Source organism: Dermochelys coriacea, chromosome 8 (assembly GCF_009764565.3).
Source record: "Dermochelys coriacea isolate rDerCor1 chromosome 8, rDerCor1.pri.v4, whole genome shotgun sequence".
Lineage (NCBI taxonomy): Eukaryota > Metazoa > Chordata > Testudines > Dermochelyidae > Dermochelys > Dermochelys coriacea.
In genome coordinates, this window is record NC_050075.1 from 95,736,228 (window position 1) to 95,750,526 (window position 14,299).

Sequence of the window (14,299 nt, forward strand, 5' to 3'; positions counted from 1 at the left end):
GCTAGATTACTTACTAACTTTTTACAGGAGTTCTGAAAAGCATTCCTGATCTGTTCCCTGCAAAAGCATCACACAGACAGTCTTTGTCCCCCCCCTTCCCCCCCCAGCTTTGAAAGTATCTTGTCTCCTCATTGGTCATTTTGGTCAGGTGCCAGCGAGGTTATCTTAGCTTCTTAACCCTTTACAGGTGAAAGGGTTTTGCCTCTGGCCAGGAGGGATTTTATAGTTCTATATACAGAAAGGTGGTTACCCTTCCCTTTATATTTATGACAACAGTGGTGACTGTAAAACTGGTAATCTTTTTGGTCTTTATAGATCTTCAAGATGTGGAATAAGGAACTTTATGTTCGAGAGCAACAGGATGCTTATGAATTCTTTACTAGCCTTATAGATCAGATGGATGAATACCTCAAGGTAGAAGTGTGTGTGGGTTCCTGTTGTGTTTTTGGTGGGGTTTTTTGTCCCTGCACCTTTGGAAAGTAAGTTAAGAACAGCTGTCATTCTTAACAATTTTAGTCAAGTGCAACAAAATCTTACTAATATTTGATAACAAAATACAGAGGTTTAAAATGAACTGTAGTTTTGCCCTGCCAACCTTCCGCCCTGCACACCTATTGCACCTTGCATTTTGGATGGGCTTTTGGGAAATGCGGTTTTGATAGACTCTGAGAAGTTCATAACTTGTGGCTTTAGCTACTTAAATCTGCTAAAATTTCTTTGTGTAATTTGCCTGTGGTGTCCAGAATTCTGGCAAAAGTCACTTTGGTTATATATATTGATAAGTAAATATAATTCCTGCCACCCTAAGTCCTTCACATGATGCCTCTGATCCCCACCACTTAAATTCCTGGTAATGTAACTTTGGGTCAAGGCCCCACATGATTCATGGCCCAAAATATGGCATTTATTCTAAGTCCATCATATAACAATTATGTTGATTAATATTGTATTTTGGAGGGGAAATTGTTCCCAAACTTCTCTCCGGAATGGGATCGTTTGTGGGGAAAGAAGTTAAAAAAAAAGTCATTTTTGGTGACTGCATGTGATCTTTTAGAAGGCAGAAAATTAATCCGATATATTGATGTAACGCAGGTGAATTTTTATGTAAATTATACCGATGGCTCAGTGAGGCCAGTTAAATTATGCCTGTCTTTTCGACTCAGTGATGTGAGGAAGATGTGACTTGCTTGAGACTAGGATTGAATCTTTGTTTCCATTCATTCTGGTTAGTGATAAAATAGGAGGCTGAGTTAAGGTGTGTTTGGGTGACCTTAATGGTTCGTTTACTGGCATTCTAATGTGGAGGGCCTAGAACGCCAATATTCTCAGTGTGTGTGTTCCCCTTAAGTTATTGACAGATATTTGTCTTCAACTTTTATTAAGATGGGAATGTTTGGCTTGGGAATTTTCTTTTGGCTCAGTGAGATCAGTTCCCATGATGCTTGTAAGTTGCCCAGAAATGAACCACATCTCCCCATGCACATTGTTTCACCCTCCCACACCCAAAAAAGGCCCCCCTCTCTTTCATGCTCCAAGAGTGGCTTCATGCCTCCCACTCTCCCAATCATGGGAAGAGACCTACTTTGAGGGAAGGTATGGAAAGCAGTCTTGAAGAGCAGTTTCTAGTCTACTCAATGGCCCACCTTATTATTTTACAGTAGCCAGAAAGTACCAGGCCTCCATAAACCAACTCTCCCTGTCTGGATTTGGGGAACTCACAGCTATATCTGCATTGGAGCCATAATATATTCAGGAACTACTTTAATTCCATCCACAAACTCACCACCTCCCCCTGCCCCTGCCCAAAAAATACCACAACTAATCAAAGAAATCATTCTTCATCCAGATAAACAGATAAAACACACCTGGAATTTCTAGGCTGTTGCAGTTCTTAGTGATTGCTCATGTCCATTCCATTGTAGGTGTGTGCGCTCACCGCATGCATTGGATCCGTAAGTTTTGGTTTTTTTTCCCCCCTCTGTGGTATATTTGTAGGGGACCGGCTCTTGTGCCCTCTGGAGTGGCGCGCATATGCCCCCCGCTGGCCCCCTCAGTTCCGTCTTGCCACCAGAGTCGGTGCTGGAACACTCCCCTTGTTCTAGCAAGTAGTTTCTCTTTCAGTGATTCTTTGAACTTTTATTGTGTAAATAGTTGTATAATTATCAGTTCCTAATAGTGTTAGTGTACTTATTCATAGTCCCCCGAGGGACTTAGTCCAGCGATGGGGCATGCCCGCCCACGGGCTTCAAGCCTGCAAGAAGCCCATACCGATCAGCAATCCGCAACTTAGTTGTTTGAAGCGTCTGGGTGAGTCCCACATTTGTGAAAAGTGCCCCATCTGCAAGGGATTCAAGCCCTGGACCAGAAAGGAGAGAGACATCAGGCTTCGCGTGCTCCTCATGGACTCTGCTCTTGTTCTGGCCTCAGAGATGTCACATTCGGATTCAGGGCCGAGTACTTAGGCATTAACAAGAAGCGCACCCCTGGCACTGGCTGCCTCCTGATGACAGACCTTGCACCAGTACTAGCCAAAAGGCACAAGAAGCACACTGGGATGGGGCGTTCCCCCGATTCCTGCAAGGATAAGGGAGTAGACGAGCCTGGACCGAGTCAGGCAATTTCACCGCCACCAGAGCGCAGCCACACGGCAGCCTCACCTATTGGGCCTAGTCCACCCCGCAGTCTGCCTCCTACCCCAGGGAGTGGTAGAAGTATGTGGTACCTCACGGTGCCATCCACCCCAGAAGCCTTTCAAGTGGCAAAAGACATCTTCCTCTTCCTAATGCTGCCTACTCCTTGGGAGGAGAGGCCTAAGGATCCCTCCCACCCATCCGTTTCTAGGGGAAAGCCCTCAGTGGCACCCCTGCAGAAGTCACCCCCACGGCACAGTACCCAGGCCCACTCACCAGGACTATCACTGTGTCCCGAATTACAGACCCACAGCAGGTTCCTGGCACTGAGCTCCAGGATCCACACATCAGTCACCAGACCCCCAGTACTGGGCCACAGATGCATGCTGCCAGTCCCCAGAACTCCAGCAGCGGTCACCGGAAAGGCGCCGCTCCCCAGTTCACGGGCACCAGTCGCCAGAGCATTGTGGACGATCCCCGCACTCCCCGTTCCGGTCACTGGAGCCTGCAAACCATTTCTGAAGCGGGTGGCATTGTTCTCCAGATTATTACCAGGCCTATGAGCAGTGTCGCTGGATACGCATCATGGCTCAGTGGGGTCCCGATACCGCTCCCCGATTGGCAGGCACAAGACTACCAGACATAGTGGGGAAGCCTACTCTATGGTGGCGCCGCTGTGCTCACCAGAGGAAGACCATTCCTCCTGAGAGCGAGGAGTAGATTGCCCCCAGGGACCAAATGCCACCTGCACAGCGAGCAGGTTCTTCCCAGAGCCAACCTGCAAGCATGTGGCCACAGGGTCAGTGGCTTGGGTCCTGGTAAATCTATAACGCGTGGGCAGTGCCCCAGACTAGCGGATCTCAGGCCCATCGCTCAGTCTCAGAGGTGTTGGAAAGACCTTTGGCCTTGGTGTCTGGACTGCCCCTGGGCTCAGACGTCACATCGGTCCAAGGAGCCCAAGACACCCTTCCTCCAGTGGCCGTGGTTCCCCAGGCAGGGGACATGGAACCCACCCCTCATCCCGGGTTGGCCGCCTCGTCATCATTGCCTGATGAGGCAGTAGGGAGGCCCATCGCAGACTGTGCCTCAGGATGATGTCAAAGCCCATCAGAAGCTGCTTAAACGGGTGGCAGCCAACCTGGGATTGGAGGCAGAGAAGATGTCCAAATCCGCGGATTCCCTATTCGATGTCTTGGCAGCAGTGGCCCTGGCAAAGATGGCTCTACCTGTGCATGATGCGGTAGTCAAAATCGTAAAAACCCTGTGGCAGACCCTGTCATCCCTGCCCCCCATTTCTAAGAGGGCAGAGCGCAAATACTCTGTTCCTGCAAAGGGGGTTGAGTACTTATATACACACCTCTGCCCTGGGTCACTAGTGGTTGCGGCTGCCAACAAGTGCGACAGGCAGGGGCACCTCGAAAAATAAAGATGCAAAGTGACTTGATCGCTACGGCAGGAAAATTTTATTCTACAGCCAGCCTACAGCTTCGCATCGCAGACCAGTAGGCTGTGCTCAGCAGGTATCACTTCAACATATGGCAGTCCACTGCCAAGTTTGCTGACTTGCTCCTGCAGGACATAAGCAGGACCTTGATGCCATGCTAGATGAGGGCAGGGCAGTCGTGAGAGCCTCTCTCCAGGCTGCCCCAGATGCGGCAGACTCTGCAGCCAGGGCAGTGGCCTCTGCGGTGGCTATGAAAAGGGTGTCATGGCTTCAGTCATCTGGTCTGTCAGCGAAGGTCCAACAGTCTGTCCAGGGCCTCCCATTCAACAACTCGGCCCTTTCTGTTGAACAAACAGACAGCAGATTACACGGCCTAAAAGAATCGAGCCACTCTTTGCTTGCTGGGTCTGTACAACCTGTCCCATGCTAGAAAGAGATTTAAACCTCTGCAAGTGCAGAGGTTCACAGGCCAGACCAGAACGGAACCGTACCGCAGAAAGAGATGGGGATATAGGCGTGACCAAGGCCAACACTTCCATGTCAACCGGGATATCTTCCTCCCAGTGTGCTGTCCAAAGCCTCATGTGACCAACGAGGAGAGGCGTCTGCACGCTCAAGATGTCAGCCGTGCCCTGGCTTTCTACTTGAAGCACAACAAGATCTTCCGCAGATCAACTCAGCTCTTCATTGCGATCGCTGAAAGGATGAAGGGCCTTCCGGTGTCCTCTCAGAGGATTTCAAACTGGATTACCACCTGCATCCGCACTTGTTATGAGTTGGCACAGGCTGTGCCTTCATCAATAGTGAAGGCTAACTTGACTAGGGCTCAGGCATCTTCCTGGTGCATGTCCCTATCCAGGAAGTCTGCAGGGCTGCGACATGGCTTTTGGTATACACATGTTCCCCATGCATTACACCATTACCCAGCAGGCCAGAGATGACACTGGATTTGGCAGAGCTGTGTTGCAATTGACACATCCATGAACTCCTGCCCACCTCCAGAGGTACTGCTTAGGAGTCCCCTACAATGGAACAGACATGAGCAATCACTCGAAGACAAAACAGCTACTAACCTTTCATAACTGGTGTATTTCGAGATGTGTTGTTCATGTCCTTTCCATGACCCGCCCTTCTTCCCCTCTGTCAGAGTTCCAGCAAGGAATTGAGGGAGGCAAGAGCCAGCAGTGTGCCGCATACCAGTGCATAAGCACGCCACTCCAGAGGACGACAGAGCCGGTCCCCTACAGATACCAGTGAGGAAAAAACTTCTGGCACTGGTGCATGTGGCAAGCGCACACACCTACAATGGAATGAACATGAGCAACCCATCTTGAAGAATAACAGTTAAAAAAACGGTTACTAATCGTTCATGAGAGATCAACCTGATTTTTTTTTAAGCTTTAGAACTTCACTTCCCAAATACCTGTTCCTATTTGCCTTAAACTTTTGTGAAAAAATTCTAATGTGCCATCAAATTACACATGCTGCATTTTAGGAGGATTGATTTAGCACTAGCAAAGTAAGAAGGGGAGGGTGAGTGATGAAATGGGGATTAAAATAAGACTATCTCTAATCTTAATTTTAGACAGACTTGCTTTTCAGATTTTTGAGGAGATGCATCTTGGTGATGTAGCTTGTATGAAACATTGAAAATCAAGGGGTGTGTGTGTGTATGTGTGTGTGAAGTACTCTGTACACAGTGTGAGTAAGTTAACATTGTGATGAGTTAACTTCTGCAGTTTCTGCTTTTGTACTTTGTGACCTTCACATTGCATTAGCACAGGGTTTTCTATGTAACAGATAAAACTGGGACTAAATTCAGGATGCTGCTCTTTGTACATTACAAAAATATCCGACTGATACTTTAACTTCCTATCTTCAACAGAAAATAGGACGAGACCAAATATTTAAGAATACTTTTCAGGGCATCTACTCAGATCAGAAGATCTGTAAGGACTGTCCTCACAGGTAAGTAACTAGGCAGTATGAGGCGTCACTAAATCATGGAGTTCACTTCTGCTTCTTAAAGTAACAGATGCGGGAGGAGGAATAAACTTTCAACTCTATTGTAATCTTAATATTGCAAATCCCTTTAATATTCATTGACCGTTTGCCCTGTACAACATAATTTCCTATACCTGTGTCCTACTGGCTCAGAATTCAGGACCACTTTTCTTTCTTGTTTAAAATTGCTCATATATTAATGTTACGTGAGCAAATTTGGAACCTTGTCACCTAGTTGTACAGTACCATATGATGTCTCCAGTTGTAAAAAAGAGAGCACAATGGTATTTTGTAAACTGTTGGTGACTAAAACGCTTCCAGCACCTTATCTATTATAGGAAAAATCTCGCATTCCCAAGCTAAAATTCTAAGGCTTTCATAATTCCTTATATTGGTCATCACATTTTTTTTCTAATTAGTGACTCCAAAATAGAAGCTGAAAATGAGAGCAGGAGCCCTGTAACCAGGTGATGGCCATTTATATCAGATCAAATAGAAAATAATTCTAAGTCATGGTTCTCTTGTCAAGTCAGGTAGGTGTGAGAAAATAACCCTAATCAGCAGCTGAAATCTCAACAAAAGTGAAGAAAGCTCTGACCAGAAATTGTAACTACTTTCAGAGTTGATCCTCTTTATATGAGTTATACTTTCCAGAAGTGGCTATTTATCTTTATGAAAACTGATAAGCAGATTACTTGTCTGTGATCACTTAGCAAGCCAGTAGCAGAACTGGGAATAAATCACATATTTCTTGATTTCGAACCTTTGCTCTAACAATTGAAGATTCAATTTAGGAGTACATATCTAAGCTAGATATGTTTTGCTTTGTTCTCTAATATTTTAATGGGTTTTTCTTTTCCCCTCTTGAATCTAGGTATGAGCGCGAAGAAGCCTTCATGGCTCTCAATCTAGGAGTCACTTCATGTCAAAGTCTGGAAATTTCATTGGATCAGTTTGTTAGAGGAGAAGTTCTGGAGGGAAGTAATGCATACTACTGTGAGAAATGCAAAGAAAAGGTATTTTACTTTTGTGAGGAGAAATTAAAATACACACTATGACTTAGATTATGTGTACACTGTGCCGCTAAAGTCCTGCCGCTGTAAGGCATGCAATGTAGCTGCCAACAAAATAAAACCATCCCCAACGAGGGGTGGTAGCTTCGGAGGCGGGAGAGTGTCTCCTGCTGACACAGCACGGTCCACACCTGCGCTTTTTATCATTACAACTTTCGTCGGTCAGGGTATGGGTTTTTTTTTTTCACACCCCTGACCAACAAAAGTTTTACTGACATAGGTGAAATGTAGACATAACCTTAGTATTAACTTGTTTCCTAAAAGGATGTAGGCAGAAAGATTTCATATGGCATATGAGGGAACAATGTCTTTCATTCATGATCACAAGATTAAATCCAAATCTATAGCCCTAACCAAACATCAAGTTCTATCCCCTATGACTTGAGTTTTCTATTCATGAACACTCAGATGAGTAAATGGATAGTATAAGATGTTTTTTTCTAAAGGTGTAAATAACCCAGTCTGCGTGGATTCTATACACATCGCTCATTGCTTGTGTGTGTTTCTAACATTCATCTGGCACAGCGTATACAATTTTGGGGACATTATTCTTTAAAAATCATTTAGACTAGACAGGAATTGTACAATGTTTTATAATGAGTATCTAGACAGAGGTGACTTTCTTCTCTCTTTAAGAGAACTACAGTGAAGCGCACCTGCATTAAAGCTCTGCCCAGTGTTTTGGTGATCCACCTGATGAGATTTGGATTTGATTGGGAGAGTGGCCGCTCCATTAAATATGATGAACAGATAAGGGTAAGAGAACTGCTCTATATTCTCCCTCTTGAATTCTCATATTTCCCTTATCTCTTCCTCAAAAAAGCATTTTTTCAGAGACCATTGTACAGTGATCTCTGCAGTGATGATGTTTGAATGTAGCTCCCTGTGGAGCCTTTCAAGAGCTTAGTCTGTTGTTTCCACTTTACTCCTAAGTCCTTGATGGCCTGGAAAGCAAGAGCAAAAACCTGCTTCTTAAAGACATGCTGGATAACTTGTACATTGTGCGAATAAAAGGCAAAAACACAGCACTTTCATTAGATATTTCCTGTGTATAAGGCATTTATGAGCAAGTCTTTGTGTTTTTTATACAACTACAGTAAGCTGGTAACATACCAGATGGTGTCTTAGTTTAATCCAAGATGTTTGCTTTTGAACAGTTTCCCTGGATGTTGAACATGGAACCCTACACAGTTTCAGGAATGGCTCGACAAGATTCCTCTTCAGAAGTTGGTGACAATGGGAGAAATACAGATCAAGGAGGTGGAGGATCCCCACGAAAAAAAGTTGCCCCTACAGAAAACTACGAGCTTGTTGGTGTGATTGTGCACAGTGGCCAGGCCCATGCAGGGCACTATTATTCCTTTATAAAGGACAGGAGGTAACGAATGACAATGATCACACACGTTAATGGGTTAGGACCAAAGCAACTGGGTCTGAAGATTACTTGTTTTAAAAGGAACATCCCAGGCTCCTTGTTAAACATAGTGAGTCCTTTAAAGCTACCAACAAAGACGCGAGCTACTGAAAAAATGTAAGCGCTTCTGGAAAAAGTTGAAAACCTAGTGTGAACAAAGGTCCAATCCTGTAAGCTACCCCAGTTAATGTCATTTTGTGTGTCTACACAAGCCACCCAGCCAGGGTAGACAGACTTATGCTAATGAGCTAAAAATAGTTGTGTAGACATTGCTTTGACATTACAGCTGGGACTCAAGCCTGGATGGGGAGGGGCAGGGGGCTTCAGAGCCTGATCTCCAGCCCAGGTGGCAAAGTCCATACAGCTCTTTTTAGTGTGCTATGGTGAACCCTGCTATCAGAAGTCTGTCTAACCAAGCTGGCAGGCTCTTTCCTAGATGCAGTGTAGACATACCCATTAGGGTTCCATGCAGGCTTGCAAGATTGGGGCTTTCAATGATATCTGAACATTAGATGACGTTTCATGCTTTTGAATTTTAAATCGCACCTTTTCATTAAAGTAATTTTTATTTATTTATTTACTTTTTGGTAACTTTAAGAACTGTTTTAAGCCCTTCTTGTTCACCATCAAAGCAGACCCAATCTCAGGAATTTCATTGCTAGAGAATTTTGTTTTGTTTTTTTTAATTTAAAGCACTCAAACATATCTTGTAACTTCTTTCACCTTTCTGTTGTGTTTGACCATAGGGGATGTGGAAAAGGAAAATGGTATAAATTCAATGACACTGTTGTTGAAGAATTTGAGTTAACTGATGAAACCTTGGAATATGAATGTTTTGGTGGAGAGTACAGACCGAAAGTATATGATCAGTGTAAGTAATAAGTATAGGCTTAATGAATAGTGGCTTTGTTTCATACTAATTCACTGCAGAGTTAGAATTAAGTAAATGCTATCCAAACATACTAGAAGTTATTATTTTGAATTAACACTTTGACCCGGAGTGACTAGAATTAGAATGTCTTCAGTTACATTTTGATTAGGAAACCTTCCTAAGCAACTTTTCATAAAGTTTTCCACATTACTGAGGAATGTTTTCACTGCTTATAGAGAAAGGGTTGAATAATACTTATTGAACCAAATTCCCTGTAGTCCCATGCCTTATGAGCTAACTTCCCTCAGAAGAGACTGGGAGTAAAATGGTTAAGATTACTTTATATAGCTTACCTTTTGCATTAATTGTCTATTGAATTATGTTTCCTCTGTAGAGATTATAAGGCTAATTATACCTACAAAGACTGACTTGAACCTCATTTTTACTTAAAGCTAACCCTTATCCCGATGTGCGTCGGCGGTACTGGAATGCCTACATGCTGTTTTACCAGAGAGTCTTGGATCAGAACTCTCCAGTCTTACCAAAGAAAAGTCGAGTCAGCGTTGTACGGCAAGAAGCTGAGGATCTCTCACTGTAAGTTTATCCTCCTATCTGAGGCATTTCTGATGCCATGATATCTAGATACCATAGACAAAACTAAGAATAGGATAATTCCTGTCCCCCAAAGGAGCATGCTGTCTGCCTTTTTTTTTTTTTTTTTTTTGAAGGCTCTGAATGAGTACTTTTTTATTGCTTCTGTCAAGGTTCTCTCCCCACTCTGAACTCTGGGGTACAGATGTGGGGACCCTCATGAAAGACCCCCTAAGCTTATTTCTACTAGCTTAGGTTAAAAACTTCCTCCCCAAGGCACAAATCCTTCCTTGTCCTTGGACGGTATTGCTGCCACCACCAACTGATTTAGACAAAGATTCAGGAAAAGGACCACTTGGAGTTCCTGTTTCCCCAGAATATCCTCCCAAGTCCCTTCACCCCCTTTCCTGGGGAGGCTTAAGAATAATATACCAAATAGGTAAACAAGGTGAGCACAGACCAGACGCTTGGGGTTTTTAGGACACTAAAAACCAATCAGGTTCTTAAAAGCAGAACTTTATAATAAAGAAAAAGGTAAAAGAAGCTCCTCTGTAAAATCAGGATTGAAGGTAATTTTACAGGGTAATAAGACTTAAAACACAGAGGATTCCCCTCTAGGAAAAACTTCAAAGTTACAAAAAAACAGGAATAAACCTCTCTCTTAACAGGGAAAATTCACAAGCTAAAACAAAAGATAATCTAACGCATTTCCTTGGTTTACTTACAATTTTTGTAATCTTAGATGCTTATTTCAGGTAGGGTTTTAGGAGAGGGGTTTTTTTCCTGCCTGGACCCTCTCTCTGTCCAGAGAGAGCAAAAAAAGAGAGCACAAACAAAACCTCCCCCCACACATTTGAAAGGATCCTCTTCCCTTATTGGTCCTTTTGGTCAGGTGCCAACCAGGTTATTTGAGCTTCTTAACCCCTTACAGGTAAAGGAGGGATTTTATGCTACCCTTAACTGTATGTTTATGGCAGCTTCCATGAGTAACTTTCATGTTCCCACCACTGTTGTAGTGAGAGGTCTGACACTGACTCAAACAGCCTCCAAAAATATTATGTAGATAAGGATCAAAACACCTTAAGATGACATTTTCCTGTTGGTATATTGAAAATTGCCTTGCAAGATTCTTAGGATTCAGTTATCAGCATTAAACTTGTCTGTCTCTTAGATCTGCTCCATCTTCTCCAGAAATTTCACCCCAGTCATCACCTCGACCACACAGACCCAACAGTGACCGTCTCTCCATCTTGACTAAGCTGGTCAGAAAAGGAGAGAAGAAGGGACTCTTTGTAGAGAAAATGCCTGTACGAATATATCAGGTAAAGAACTCCAAAAATAGGGACTGAATGCTGCTTCTGTCCATTTGTTCTTAGGCACAGCAGGTGAAATACATTGTTTTGAAGCTGACCCTAATGTAGAAATAGATTTGTTGAAAACAAAACTAGATTAAAGGTGGAAAATGTTTCAGGACTGTTTGACTCATTCCTATTGCCATCAATCCAATGCTAATAACTAATTGTACAACACAGTACTTTTACACCATATTATTCAAAAACATCGATTGACAGATTCCCTGCCTTGAAGAATTTTTAGTTTAAAACAATCTAAATGAACGTTAAAATCCATGTATATAAGGGAGAGTGAAGAGATGATTGATGAGAGCAGAAAGGATGGAGTCCTTGAAGTGAGTCTAAAGAAAAATAGAGAAGATATTTGGCTGATAAACAGGAATTCTATCTAGCTGTCCTTTATTTTTGGGGGAGCAAAATGTCAGAGCAGTAAGGTGAGTAGAATGGGAGAAACCAAAAGGAAGAGAAGGAGACAAGCTGAGACATACAAATGTTCCCTCTTCCTGTGACGGTTTTGAAGTTGGCTTGGTAAGATGGGAAGCCAATGGAGGGAGAATTGGTGACCATTTAAGCAGTGGAGTACAGGAGGATTTACAGTGCAGTCTGGTGTTTAAAACATGTAGTCACAGAAAACAGAATTTGTTTTAAACTTATTGTGAGGCTTCTAGTGCAACTTGCTTGGGGGAAACTCTGCATGCATGTACATTATCGTGACTCTTTGTTGCACCTGCTAATTTTATGGTCCAATAACTTGTGTAGCACATGTTCGTGATATCCTAAGCTTTCATTTTCTTGGCACGTAGTCTTGTAACATTGCTAAATACAAACAAAACTACAAGCTATCTTTTGCTGGGCAAGTGGGTAAATTAGTCTCACTCTGCCAGTGTGATTCTTACCATATTTTGGGAAAAAATAATTGCCTTTATGGAAGTCTTTCAGTACTAACTTCGCCAAAGCAATACAGTGAGCTCAGAGCACAAACAAGTTCATTGCGTGACCATGTGCCAAACACTCCCGATCCCTCCGGAGTAGGTAGGATTGGAATGTTAATGTGAGCACTGTAACCTGGGAGGATGTAATGGTTTCTTTGCCGTCCATTACTAACAATAACCACTTTTCCTTTACAGATGGTGAGAGATGAAAATCTGAAATTTATGAAGAATAGAGATGTGTACAGTACTGACTATTTCAGTTTTGTTCTGTCGTTAGCTTCTCTGAATGCTGTAAGTAGCAGAATTTTAATCCTTGGGTGCTATAATATGGGACCGGAGGCTGTTTGGGCCCCAGGTTTAAGAAAGGCAGCTGGGTGGATTAATTGAATTCTTGTTTAAACTATTCAATATCTCCAATTACCTTTCCTAGTGACAGCATCTAGTTAAAAGCTGATGCTATCTTCCTGTTCCTGATAATGGAAACAGTTGTCATCAGGCTGCAATAAAATGTACAAAAGAATGATTTAAATTTCTGTAATTAAAAAACTTTATACCAGGAGTACAAGTTGCTAAGCTCTGGCTGGTTAGCATTCCCTTCTATATGAAGGGTGGATCACAATTGATATTAGTCACCTTCATAAAAAGAAAAGGAGTACTTGTGGCACCTTAGAGACTAACAAATTTATTAGAGCATAAGCTTTCGTGAGCTACAGCTCACTTCATCGGATGCATATGCTCTTAGAGCATAAAGCTTATGCTCTAATAAATTTGTTAGTCTCTAAGGTGCCACAAGTACTCCTTTTCTTTTTGCCAATACAGACTAACACGGCTGCTACTCTGAAACCAGTCACCTTTATGTCATTCTTTTTCCAGTTCTTAAAGCTTTATGTAAAACAACGCTTCCAATTTTAAAGGGACTTTATTTACAAGCCTAGCAGCTCTGATAGATGTACTCTCCAGAGACCTAGAGCTCATACAGTTCTGTCTACTCACAATAATGGAACAGTAAACAAACCAGCATCCTGGGTTGGGTGGGGTTTTCAGCAAGTTAGTTCATATTTTAACAAAGGTATAGCCCTAGTTTTAGATTGCTCTTGTGTTCTGAGCTGGAGAGTCTTCATTTCAGTGTAGGTAAAATTTGGGGCCTGCCAATGTGCCTCCAAATAAAGCAAAACTTTAAAAAATGAGTATTTTGCTATGTTTATTGATTCTTTACAAATATGAACAGAAAAGTGGTACTGCTGGACTGGAGTGAATGTGTTGTTTCTTTCAGACTAAGCTAAAACACCCCTATTACCCATGTATGGCAAAGGTGAGCCTACAGCTAGCGGTCCAGTTCCTCTTCCAAACCTATCTACGAACCAAGAAAAAACTCAGGTAAGGATTCATGTTAGTGTTCTATGGGTATACCCAATGAGATTTGCCAACTTGTAAATCCTGTAACTTTTTGAGGCATTGCATTTAAACCTCTTGACTCCACAAATCCACTTGATATTCACCAGCACAGCAATACTCTCTAGCTGTGGGATTCCAAATACAAATGGAGTTTGCCCAACACAAGAAAATCCAGGAAGGGAAACTTGACAACTTATTTCTACTGCAGTTGTCCCCTTCTATCGGTGTCCTCCATAACATCGTTGTGGGTGTAGAAAGGATTTAAATACAAGTAAAATTATCAAAGATTTAATTTAGTGGGTATTCTGAGTTGAGAAATAAGAACTCTAAATTCTGGTATTTTATGAGCACAAGTAAATTCTTAATTTTTAAATAAATACATACATTTTTTGACTATTGCAGAGTTTATGAATAATGTTAAAACCCACCCTTTGGATCTCAGTGCAGGAATGGCTAGGTTGGATTTGAGAGAGTAAAATGCGATGCCTGATTTTTTTCCTAAGTGTTTCACTATTTTGTCCTGTGCTATCCAACATGTTTTCAATTAAAATCAAGATATGGGTCCTTTATATGCTGTAGACAGGTGAAACAAA

The 14,299-nt window shown here is 42.6% G+C and overlaps 1 protein-coding gene across 4 annotated transcripts in view; it reads left to right on the forward strand.

Annotated features, from left to right (window-relative positions):
• Positions 1-14,299, forward strand: part of USP24 (ubiquitin specific peptidase 24) — a 115,091-nt gene that overhangs the window by 79,435 nt on the left and 21,357 nt on the right. For all 4 annotated transcript variants that reach the window (XR_006283190.1, XM_043520519.1, XM_038412987.2 and 1 more), the window contains exons 44-53: positions 316-414; positions 5,960-6,042; positions 6,953-7,094; positions 7,788-7,907; positions 8,309-8,529; positions 9,312-9,436; positions 9,889-10,030; positions 11,199-11,349; positions 12,507-12,602; positions 13,585-13,688. Coding sequence is in view for 3 of the 4 variants with exons in the window: in XM_043520519.1 (XP_043376454.1) it covers positions 316-414; positions 5,960-6,042; positions 6,953-7,094; positions 7,788-7,907; positions 8,309-8,529; positions 9,312-9,436; positions 9,889-10,030; positions 11,199-11,349; positions 12,507-12,602; positions 13,585-13,688 (1,283 nt within the window). In the remaining variant the exon portion in view is untranslated. The remainder of the gene's footprint in view (positions 1-315; positions 415-5,959; positions 6,043-6,952; positions 7,095-7,787; positions 7,908-8,308; positions 8,530-9,311; positions 9,437-9,888; positions 10,031-11,198; positions 11,350-12,506; positions 12,603-13,584; positions 13,689-14,299) is intronic.